We start from the raw sequence: 12,573 nt of genomic DNA on the forward strand, positions 1-12,573 counted from the left end.
TTAATAGTTAAAATATTCAAGAGCCATAGGTTGAAAATCAAATGATAGTGTCACAAGTTTGATAACTTCTTAGCTGAAATAATCAAATTGAGTTTCCTACAATTTGGTGTGCAGCAGCATCTCCACCCTGCTTCTTAATAAGTAATGTAGATACACATGGATTCAGGCAGGCAATCAAAATGGTTTTCATTGAGAATTGCTCATTTATTTAATTGCTGTTAATCTCATAATCGTTCCCCAGATGCTCTACTTTGAAAGTGAAAAAGTATAATCCTCCCAGTGCTGCTGGAAATTAGCCAAGGATCACCCATGTAGTAGTGCCATTTACTTAGAAACTCAAGTTGCTTGTACAGATTTGAATTTAAATAATAAATAAACTAATGCCACGCAGGCATGTGCATCTCACGTAAATACATGTAACAGTTTTAAAAAGGCACTGATGTAAATATGAAGACAACTTAAATAAATATGCCTCAAATAAACACATCTATAAACAGTAGGTAGAAGTCCTCTTCGGATACATGGAAAAATTAGATAGATGGCTAGATAGATAAATAGATAGATAGATAGATTTGTGAACAAAAGAAAACATTAAAGCTTAATCTCAATACTGAATCATTAAGATATAAAACGTTTTAAATACAGCATTAAATTTCGATAGCTCTTAAATATATTTTTGAAAACCTAATAAGCCTAGTTTACAAGAAAACCAACCATTCCAAAAAAGAAATAGAAAAAATATATAATTTCTACTATTTTTCCTTAGCAAATTTGATCTTCAGAGAGAGAAAACCCCTTCCTTACCAAGAAATTCCAACAGAATGCATCTGGTTGAATCCATGGATTGACCCATCATACGTACTAAGTTAAGAAATTCCTATCTATTTCTTGTGATATTCAGCTAAGTCATTTCTCCTTGCTTGCACTTGATTCTTAACCTGCTCAATAAAAGGGTTTTCTATTATATGTCAACGAGAACATATGCCATTTGTGAATGAATTAGATAGTCTTCTCCTCTACCCTAAAGGGACAACTTCCTGGACTGTCTCTAGAAACCACAGGAAATGATTGCAAGCCCCCAATAATTTACGACAAATGTATTTCAAACATAAGTTTCTATGCAAAACTTCAATGATTAATATACTCATCATATCCCTGTAAAAAAAATTAGAATAGGAACCAATGAAAACTTTCATGGTTATTTTAGCACACACAACCTGGTATCCAGAACAGTATTTCCCAAGGTGAATTCTATGGGTAATTATTGGATAAAAAGAAGTTTCCTTGGACAACTACTTTGGGAAAAACTGTATTAAGAAAAGTTAAACATGTTCCTTTAAGATAGGATATTTTAAAGCATTATGAATATACATATGTATACAGCTCACAGTATTCCTAATTTAGAATACAGAATATTTTTTTCTTTTTTGGACCACTAAGACACTATTATATATGTTATCCATGTATGGCTAACATTGCAAAAAATGGGGATTCCAGAACACTACTGTGCTCATGAGGAACCTGTACATAGATCAAGAGGCAGTTGTTCGGACAGAACAAGAGTACTCTTTGTAGTTGTAGTTTAAAGTCAGGAAAGGTGTGCGTCAGGCTTATTTCTTTTCACCATACCTATTCAGCCTGTATGCTAAGCAAATAATTTGAGAAGCTGGACTACATAAGAAGAATGGGGCATCAGGGTTGGAGAAAGACTCATTAACAACATGTGTTATGCAGATGACACAACCTCGCTTGTTGAAAGTGAAGAGGACTTGAAGCACTTACTGATGAAGATCAAAGACCACAGCCTTCAGTATGGATTACACCTCAACATTAAGAAAACAAAAATCCTCACAAGTGGACCAATAAGCAACATCATGATAAACGGAGAAAGTATTGATGTTGTCAAGGATTTAATTTTACTTGGATCCACAATCAACACCCATGGAAGCAGCAGTCAGGAAATCAAATGACGCCTTGCATTGGACCAATCTGCTGCAAAAGACTTCTTTAAAGTTTTGAAAAGCAAAGATATCACCTTGAAGACAAAGGTGCACCTGACCCAAGCCATGGTATTTTCAATCATATCATATGGATGTGAAAGCTGGACAATGAATAAGGAAGACCGAAGAAGTGATGCCTTTGAATTGTGGTGTTAGTGAAGAATATTGGATATACCATGGACTGCCGAAAGAAGGAACAAATCTGTCTTGGAAGAAGTACTACCAGCATGCTCCTTAGAAAGAAGGATGGTGAGACTAAGTCTTACAGACTTTGGACATGTTGTCAGGAGGGATCAGTCCCTGGAGAAGAACATCATGCTTAGTAAAGTACAGGATCAGCGAAAAAGAGAAAGACCCTCAATGAGATGGATTGACACAGTGGCTGCAACAACGGGCTCAAGCATAACAACGATTGTGCACATGGCACAGGACCGGGCAGTGTTTTATTCTGTTGTACACAGAGTCTCTATGAGTCGGAACTGACTCGACAGCACCTAATAACAACAACAGAACACTAGTACTCCCTTGGAGCATTCTTATAAAATCTTATGTCGATCTTTTTTTTCACAACTTTATTCGACAGCAAAACATACAGTAGCTTCCTAGCAACATGGTGAGACAACTTATTCTTTGCAATGAAGTTCCAAACTCCTACTAACAAAAATTTTAATTTTTATACCATTAATGATCCAACTTGAAGGAAAAGATCTTTCAGGATCCAATTCTAAAGTTAAATAAATGATATTCTTTTTATATTGGCAAGGAAACTCAGCATCAGACTATAAAATCATGCAACCATTTAATTATTCATAACTATCAAACAATCCTGATATTTTACTCATTAAACGTAAAATAAAAAAAAATACTGTCTTGATTTTTGAATTTGATTTCCAGCCATTTGTTTATACTGTAAAACCTGTGAAAGCCGGAAACCTGTGTAAAGTGGAAACCTGTTAGAGAAGGAAAACGCTAATATTTTCCACTAACAGAGAACGATAGAAAAGTGGTAAGACTGCACGTTGCCAAAGGTGAAACACCTGGGAGAACCTGTGGGATCTGGCAAAACAAGGCGGTCTCCTCGAGTTCCGGCTTTCACAGGTTTCACTGTACTTCAGCAGGGGTATTCCAGAGTTCTCTCGTACCTCGTTTCACGATTACCGACTTTGAACTGACATGTCACGTGCCAGCATGGAGAGAGACATGCACGAGTTGGAGTAAACTGGAAGATAACAATCAAGCACAATCACGCCGGTGTGTTTGTATGATCCGATACCTGGACATCTATACAGCTTTCTTGCCTGTGCAATATCTCCTTTGCTTAATCGAGTTCGCTGACCAATGGCCGGACGTATGCCGTTGTCATCACGGGAGGGCAGGATGGTATCTAGAAACATCCCCCTGAAAAAAATCAGAAGCAAGCCACACATAAGTCGCCAAATTAAGACTCATATATTCGTCATAAATATAAGATTATTATTTTCATAGCCAAAGTCCTGAGTGTTAAGTAGTGTGTTAGGCTTTCAAAACACGATCATCAAAGTAGAAAAACAAGTTTGCGTGTTAAATGTGTGTCTAGCGTCAAGTCAATAACGATAATGAAATACATACAAACTGTTTTAAAAAATATCTAGAATAGTATATATTCCCCCAACAGTTACACCATGTCTTTTGTTTGGGTCTCCCAGGCAGAACAAAGTGACCCTTATTTACCAGGCGGTAAAACAGTTAATTCTCTTATAGGTCTATTTTCTTAAGAACAACCTACGATAAATATTTCTGAGGTTACTCCAACTGTAAAAGTCAAATGAAACATACATAAAATAATTTTTTAGTGAGGCCGCTAATTTAACCTATGACTCAATGGCACCTAACAAGAACAGCAACAATCTTGAAGTCCAAGTATTGCAGCATTGCTAAAAAGAACAAGGGAAAACAGAATGTCAAAAGTTAGACAGGATAGTTTAAAAAAAAACAAACAATTTTATTATGATACACACACCCAGCAAAAGACATGAATGTATATAATAAATAAAAAGGTTTTTCATGATAAAATTAATAAGAAAAAAAAACTAAGGAATAATAATGATAAGTTGGGAACTGAGTTGTTTTTGGCCCCAAGGTTATAATAAACCTCACTATTTTTAGTAATATATATAACTTAAAATCCTAAATATAGCACACTAAAGATACCATCTTATTTTGCGATGTATACTTAACATTTATGCTTCTAAAGGAAGTACTGAGCTTAAATGTTAAATGGACTTCTTATTGGTGGAGCCCTGGCGGCGCAGTGGTTAAGAGCTATGAGTGTTAACCAAAAGGTCAGCAGTTCAAATCCACCAGCTGCTCCTTGGAAACCCGATGGGGCAGCTCTGCCCTGTCCTATAGGGTCGCTATGAGTCGGAATCAACTCCATGGCAAAGGGTTTGGTTTTTTGATTTTTATTGGTGGGAAGGTTGGGATGTGTGCCTATGGATTTTCAAAAAAATCCTCAAAGTAGGTTTCTATAAAAATATTTTAAAGTAAGATATAATTTTTTTAATCTTTTAAAATGGGGTAAATGGTAAAACAAACATTTCTTTCCAAAGTTTATAAGTGGGTAAATTGTATTTAAACTATGGGTTCAAAGAACAACATTTTCCACTCTATTCCTTCCTTTAGGAAATATTTACTAAGCATTGTTTTAGGGCTGGATTTACAGTAATAAATAAAACAAACAGAAACCCCCTTTTATGATTCTCACGTTCTAATGGGGGAGACAGACTTACACAAAGACTGCTTAGTGACAAGTACTATGGAGAAAACTAAAGGAGAGAAGATGCATATAAATTGTGCAGTGATGGGGTAGCTTTTAAATAGGATGCTCAAAGAAAAACTCACTTGAAAGCTGACATTTAAGAAGGAAGTGAAGAACAGAGCAACGTGGGTCACTGGGAGTTGAGAATTCTCAGAGAGAAAGAACAGGAAATAAAACAGCCTAGTGATTGGAGGACCCATAAAGTATTTGAGCACTAGCCAGAGAATTTAACTTTTACCCAGAGGACAACCATTAATCTATTGGAAGATGATGAACAAGGTAGTGACAGGGATCTATGAGTAATTTATGACTGGCCTTCCGAGCTTCTAGGTAACGAAAAGCGTGGTGATCCTTAGATGTAACCTGCATAACTCAGATAGGGAGACTGGAATTCTTCAAAACCAGATCTAAGCGTCCGGATGAATTCAATCTAAGACAAATGACGTATGGGAATTGACCACCTAAGGTGAGAGGTGGCATGAACTTAGCAAGATGCAGCTCCAGCTAGGCCAATGCAATTGACAGAGGAAGTTTAGCTATAAGGTAGAATTGAGAAAAGCCATTCATTCTTCTACTACGCTGCATAAGTCAACATTTGCTGAGCAGGTTCAAATTAACGAAGTGCTACAATTTCTGCACTACGTCAGTAATGACGAAGTATTCAATATTTTCTATTTCTAAAAATGCATTTATAATCTTGGAAAAGGTTTCGTTTTTCCACCTTTCAAAAGAAATACAATTTTTAAAAGGTCGAGGACATCTGGATTGGATATATTCAATCTCAAACAATAGAATGATAAATCTTGGGTCATTCTGTCAACTGATGTAAATAAACTCCCTTCTGTCCCTAAGGAGGTCAGTCACCCATTCTTTTGTTCTTCCTTTGTGGTCAGGAAGTCAACAATTCTCTCCCTCCCACAACCCAGCCATTAAGCAAGGAGGCTCTTCCCAGACCTCTTTGGTGAGGCCCTACCAATACGCCAGAGAAAGATAGTATTGGGTCCACTTCATTCATTTTATCTACATTAAAAGAGTAAATCAGCTATGCTTTTTAAGAAACTTCATGAAACTTTACAATTCTCTTACTAATGAAAAATGTGCCACCCCCAGTTCCAAGCAGTCACATTACACAATATCCATGGAAAAAGAGCCAAAGGGCCATAGATCCAGCCCTATTGTTCCTACAAGTGACTTCCTAAATCTGCTGACATGCTACTTTTCTGAAAACAATTGGAATTTTTATAGACTCTGTGGGTTCAGAATAGAAGAAACTATAAAACTTCAAATACTTTTGGGGGGGTGGTGGCTGAGAGCTATGACAAATATTTCATCTGAAATCCAGTCGTTTAGATCTGTGTACAAGTTAGCAAACATCCTCTTTAAAGCCTCAGGGGCGCAGTGGTTAAGTGCTTAGCTGCTAACCTAGAGGTCTGCAGTTGGAACCCACCAGCTACCCCGTGGGAGAAAGATGTGGCAGTCTGCTTCCATGAAATTTCCTTAGGGGCAGTTCTGCTCTGTCCTATAGGGTCACTATGAGTCGGAATTAACTAGATGGCAATGGGTTTAAGACTCAAAACAATCAGATAATGTGAACTGGACCAATTGGACTACTATCCTTCTAACAGATAAGGTCGCTTGCACTGTAGAAATATAAGTTGATTTAGAAAAAAATGAATGTGGGGTAATTTTGAGACATAAGACAGGATAATAGGTCAAGGCTGATCGCCATGCAAAGCAAAGGTGGGTGTGAGGGCAGGCGGGGTACAGGCAGTGAGAGCTGAGTGGTTTATGGGGAAAGAAGCAATTTAGCACGCAAGGGTAATACTGGATACCAGGAAATCTATATTTCAAACTTTTGTATAGACTTCACATCTATGAAGAACAGAAAAAGTAAATTATTATTCTCCACATTCCTCCCCAGTACCTCCTCTGCTCCAGAAAATCAACACTCAGGTTAGTTCTGAATAATATAATTCAGAACACTTTGGCTGAACTGGGACTCAATCTTGTCTGTCACGTTTTTAAACAAAACTGAATTGCACACATTGACCTGTAAATAAAGCTTTGCAACTCTTCAAAATTAATTTCAAGCCAAATTTCAGGGTATATGTCTATCAAAACTTAAATTCTAATTGCAGAAAAAAAATGGGCTTAGTTATTGTATTTGAACAAAAAATATACCGTATATACTTTAAGAAGTAATGTTTTTTAAAATACAATTAACACTATTTTTTTTTAAGTTATAAAATTTGGTCTTAAAAAAAAGCATACCCTAAAAGTGTGTCCAAGTATTCAGAGCTCGTTTGAAAATTTTTCTCTTATGTTTTACCAACATTTGTTTAAGCACTGAAAGTAATCTGATTTTTTTCTCTTCTTCTGACCCTGCTTTTACAAATAGATGTTAATGAGTTCATGAGTGGTGAAATGAACAGAAAGTAGACAAAATAAGTGAGCTGAGGTAGGCGTATGAGCACAAAATGGGCAGAAAATGGAAAAAAGAGATGAGTTCAATGGTTTCACAGTCCCAAATTCCTTACCTGGCAACTGACTGTTAGCTTGATGGCATCATCTTAAGAATGAAGTAGATCAAGACTTAAATTTATTACACTCTCAAAAAATAGCATTCAGTCAGTAAGGAAATAATTTTAAGATTAATAAGCGGTGAAATGTAATTCTAAATTATAGGAAGTAAAATATCTTTCTAACATGTTCTTTGACAATGAATTTAGTAATATCGGTTTCTGAGCATGACTAGTACTTACTTGAGCAATCATAACACAGACAGTATAGAAGACTAGTTACGTGGAGAATGTAACATCGCAATTCAACCACCAGGATCCCTATGCCAAATTTCCATTAAGCAATGCTTTGAGAGTCTAACGTGCTGATTGGTTCCGCAATCGCTTTCATTGAACTTTTTATGACTTAGAAATATAAAATAATTTAATTCATTTATACTACTTGAATTATCATGATGTATTCACGTATTTGACAGAAAACGTGAAAATGCATTTTAAAACCTCTTTAAATGCCTGATGTTCACTGTAAATGCTAATCAAACATTTTTCCACTTCTGCCACGAGACGGCAGTATTTAAAAGTGGTTTTAGTGATAATGTCAAACACAGCTTTGTGAGGGGCCACACAGAGGAAAGGAATTAAAAGTCAAAAGGTATAACCTGAGACTCCAACCTTGAGAAGGTGTTCCTGGCATAGTGCATGATGCTGTCAAAATCATATCTCTCTCCAAGTGAGTTCACTTCTCCTGGCTCCATCTTCAGAAAATTGTACTCTTGACCTAAGAATCAGGAATAAACAACAGCTTAGAAGCCTTTCAACAAGGAGAAAAGAGAACAGGAAGAGCCCTTCCCAGGCCTCTATCTGCCCTTTGCTAAATGGCTGATCTTCGCGCTGGATGCATTTTCATACTAACACCAAGCTAAGCTAAAGCAGGCATCTAATACCACGGATTACACTTTAATATCATATTGAAAGATCAATACTGAATTCCATTAGTAAGTTAATTTCTGCAAAAAGGTCGACTACCAAAAGCATACTTTGAGTTTGTTTTCTACGTATATTTTTTTACCGTCTCATAATATTTGCCTGTTTAACAATTGCTTTTTTTGCTGCTATATGCAATGATTTTCTTAAAAAAGTTACATTTTTACCTAATGCCTACATCTTACTGTTTGCTTTAGACTCTTTCCATAAAACACCGGAAAGAATATAAAAAAGACTCTTAGCATATGCAGGAGTCTCTGGGCGGCGAAAATGGTTAAGCACTGGACTACTAACAAAAAGATTGGTGGTTTAAACCCACCCAGAGATGCCTCGCAAGTGAGGTCTGGTGAACTGCTTCCAAAAGGTCACAACCTTGAACACCCTACAGACTACAGTTCTACTCTGCACGTATGGGGTTGCCATGAGCCAGAATTGACCGGATGACAACCACAACAACTTCAGCATATGCACAAAGAAACCTGCAGGCTTTAGCTATGAGACTTCATCACTAAAGATAAAACCGCAGCAAACCTTCTACTTTCATTAAAAAATTAAGCAAAGTTCTGCTTGACAAAAAGGAGGTTGTACTTTAAGGGATTTTGGATCAAAAAGAATATGGTTCCCCAGCATGAATAGCACTGATCAAAAATTCAGAAAACAATAAATGCGGGCGAGGTTGTGGGGAGATTGGAATTCTCATACACTGCTGGTGAGAATGTGAAATGGTAAAAACCAAACCCGTTGCCATCTAGTCGATTCCGACTCATAGTGACCCCAAAGGACAGGGTAGAGCTGCCTCATAGGTTTCCAAAGAGTCGCTGGTGGATTTGAACTGCTGACCTTTTGGTTAGTAGCCGAGCTCTTAACCACTGTGCCACCAGGGCTCCGTAAAATGGAACAACCACTAAGGAAAACAATATGCTGCTTCCTTAAAAACCTAGAAATAGAAATACCATATGATTCAGCAATCTCACTCCTAGGAATACATCCTGGAGAAATAAGAGCTGTCACACAAATAGATATAAACACACCCATGTTCACTGTAGCATTATTCACAATAGCAAAAAGATGGAAACAAACTAAGTGTCCATCAACAGATGAATAGATAAACACCTTATGGTACATATACACAACGGAACACCACGCAATGATAAAGAACAATGATGAATCCACAAAACATCTCATAACGTGGATAAATCTGGAAAGCATTATGCTGAGCGAAATAAGTCAATCACAAAAGGACAAATATTGCATGAGACCACTATTATAAAAACTCAAGACAACCTTTACACACAGGAAGAAACAATATTTGATGGTTACAAGGGAGGGGACGGATGAGGAGGGGAAATCACTCTCCAGGTAGCAAACAAATGTTAACTTTGGTGAAAGGAAAGACAATACACAATATAGGGGAAGTCAGCACAACATGACCAAGGCAAAGGAAGACATTTAGAGGAACACAGGAAAAAAAAAAGAAGAAGAAACCACAGTAAATACTACAGCATATACAAACCTACAACAACGGTAAAAACAAATAATAACTTACAAGCAGATACATGGGCAGATACATATGCTGAATAGGGGAAGGAGTATAGGAGTATACTCAAGTACTTGTATAGGTTAGGCTGTGGATATATTTACACATATATTTGTATGTACAGGATGTATATTCATATAAATAATAGAGCACAAAGGGGGCACAGTCATAGAAGCTTTATAGACATATCCAAACACCTCGAGGAACTGAGTTACTGGGGCTGAGGGCTAGGGACTATAGTCTCTGGGGGCATGTAGGTCAATTGGCATAACACAGTTCATAAATAAAATGCTCTACATCCCACTTTGGTGAGTAGCATCTGGGGTCTTAAAATTCAAGCAGCTGTCAATGATACATCTATTGGTCCCATCCTTTCTGAAGCAAAGGAGAATGAAGAAAACCAAAAAAACTAGAAAAATATTAGTCCAAAGGACTAATGGACTACATGATCACAGCCTGCAACAGCCTGAGCCCAGAACTAGATGGTGCCCAGCTCCCACTACCTACTGCTTTGACAGGGATCACAATAGAAGGCCCTGGACAGAGTGGGAGAAAAATGTAGAACAAAATTCAAATTCACAAAAAAGACCAGACTTACTGGTCTGACAGAGTGGAGGAACCCCTGAGACTATGGCCCCTGGAAACCCGTCTAACTCAGAACTGAAGCCACTCCTGAAGTTCACCTTTAAGCCAAAGATTAGACAGGCCTATAGAACAAACAATAACACACGTGAGGAACGTGCTTTTTAAATCAATCAAGTATAGGAGACAAAATGAGCAACACCTGTCCAAAAGCAAAGACAAGAAGACAGGAAGGGATAGGAAAACTGGACAAATGGAAATGGGGAACCTGGGGTGGAAAAGGGGAGGGTGCTGACACATTGCAGGGATTGCAACAATTTGTGTACAGATTTTTGAATGAGGAAAAAAAGAAAAATATGGTTCAGAATTTAATAATTATTATTAGTTTCAATTTTATTACCATGTTATTTTAAAATTCTGGACATTGTCCATTTTTAATTGGTTTCTCAACTGGTTATTTCCATATCTTAATATTAGTTGTTGAAATTTGAAAACACCACAGAGTTTAAATATGTAAATCTACATCAATGGTTCCAGAAGCAGAACACTTCTTCTAATACAGTTCAGGTTTCAATGTCTCAACCTTCCCAATTAAAGCAGCCAAAGAAGGTGCAAGTCATCTCATTTACGTAACTTAAAAAGCTTCGAAACATCAAATATAAAGGAGAAGTATTACAATTCAAAATTCAAGGCTGAGGCTCAAAATGGAACTATTATACTACTCATCTAACTAAGTTTTTATTCCAATTACCATATTTCTACTCAATGTAAAAATAGCACATGAATAAAGAGTTTTTGAAGGGCAATAAAGAAACTGAGTGATACCACAGAGTATAATGTCTTTCCTCTACGTGATAAGGAAACCTGGTACCCTCATTTGAGCATTAAGAATGTGGGAATCAGCCTGGAGTTATAGGATTCAATTCCCAGACTAAAGTCTTTAAGTCTATCATTGAATGAGTACATTCAATAAGTGGTTTTTAATAAACTGACCAGCACATATGGCAAAACATGTGTTTATAAATCTGTGGTATGACTTTCTGTGTTACAACCATTCTCAGGAAATGCTCTGCATTTTCTTCAACACTGGAAGAAGCAATTGTTAAAACTCTCATCTTCATAAACAACGGTATATATATTATAACATATACATTTTTAAGGTCCATCACTCGTCTGTCAGTTTGGTGCACCCTAGTGCCTTCTCTGTTGCTGTGATGCTGGAAGCTATGCCACCGGCATTTCAGATACTAGCAGGGTCAACCATGGTGTAAAGATTTCAGCAGAGCTTCCAGATGAAGACACACTAGGAAGAAGGGCCAGAGAATCTACTTCTGAAAAAAATGAGCCAGTGAAAATCTTATGGATAGCAGCAGAACATTGTCTGATATAGCGCCGGAAGATGAGCCACTCAGATCGGAAGCCACTCAATATACAACTGGAGGAGAGCTGCCTCCTCAAACTAGAGTCGATCTGAATCTGATGGGTGGGGTAAAGCTTTCAGAACGTTCATTTGCTCATGTGGCATGGCTCAAAATGAGAAGAAATGGCTGCAAACATTCATTAGTAATCATAACATGGAATGTGCCAAGTATGAGTCAAGGAAAACTGGAAGTTGTCAAAACGGAAATGTAACACTTGAAGATCCATATCTTAGGCATTAGTGAGCTGAAATGGACGAGTAGTGGCCATTGTGAATCAGACAATCATACGGTCTACTATGCCAGGAAAGACAGATTGAAGAGGAATGGTGTCATATTCGTTGTCAAAAAGAATATTTCAAAATCTATCCCGAAGTACGGTGTTGTCAGTGACAGGATAATATCCACGTGCCTAGTAGAAAGACCTGTTAATATGATTACTATTAAAATTTTCACGCTAACCACTAATGCCAAAGATGAAGAAATGGAAGATTTTAAACAACTTCTGCAGTCTGAAATTGATCAAACATGCAATCAAGACTCATCGACAATTAACAGTGATTGGAAGGAGAAAGTTGGAAACAAAGAAGGTCAGTAGTTGGAAAATACAGTCTTGGAGATAGAAATGATACTGATCTCATGACAGAATTTTGCAAGAACAATGACTTTTTCATTGGAAATACTTTTTTTCAACAACATAAACAGCGATTATGGATTTCACCAAATGGAATGCACA

At 37.1% G+C, this 12,573-nt stretch overlaps 1 protein-coding gene across 1 annotated transcript in view; it reads right to left on the reverse strand.

Moving 5' to 3' along the window:
• Positions 1–12,573, reverse strand: part of LOC101344191 (tolloid-like protein 1) — a 271,716-nt gene that overhangs the window by 96,763 nt on the left and 162,380 nt on the right. The window contains exons 7-8 of the mRNA XM_004390077.1: positions 7,989–8,094; positions 3,274–3,398 (exon numbers count right to left, since the gene is read on the reverse strand). Coding sequence (XP_004390134.1) covers positions 3,274–3,398; positions 7,989–8,094 — 231 coding nt within the window. The remainder of the gene's footprint in view (positions 1–3,273; positions 3,399–7,988; positions 8,095–12,573) is intronic.

Source organism: Trichechus manatus, unplaced genomic scaffold (assembly GCF_000243295.1).
Source record: "Trichechus manatus latirostris isolate Lorelei unplaced genomic scaffold, TriManLat1.0 scaffold00281, whole genome shotgun sequence".
Classification (NCBI taxonomy): domain Eukaryota; kingdom Metazoa; phylum Chordata; class Mammalia; order Sirenia; family Trichechidae; genus Trichechus; species Trichechus manatus.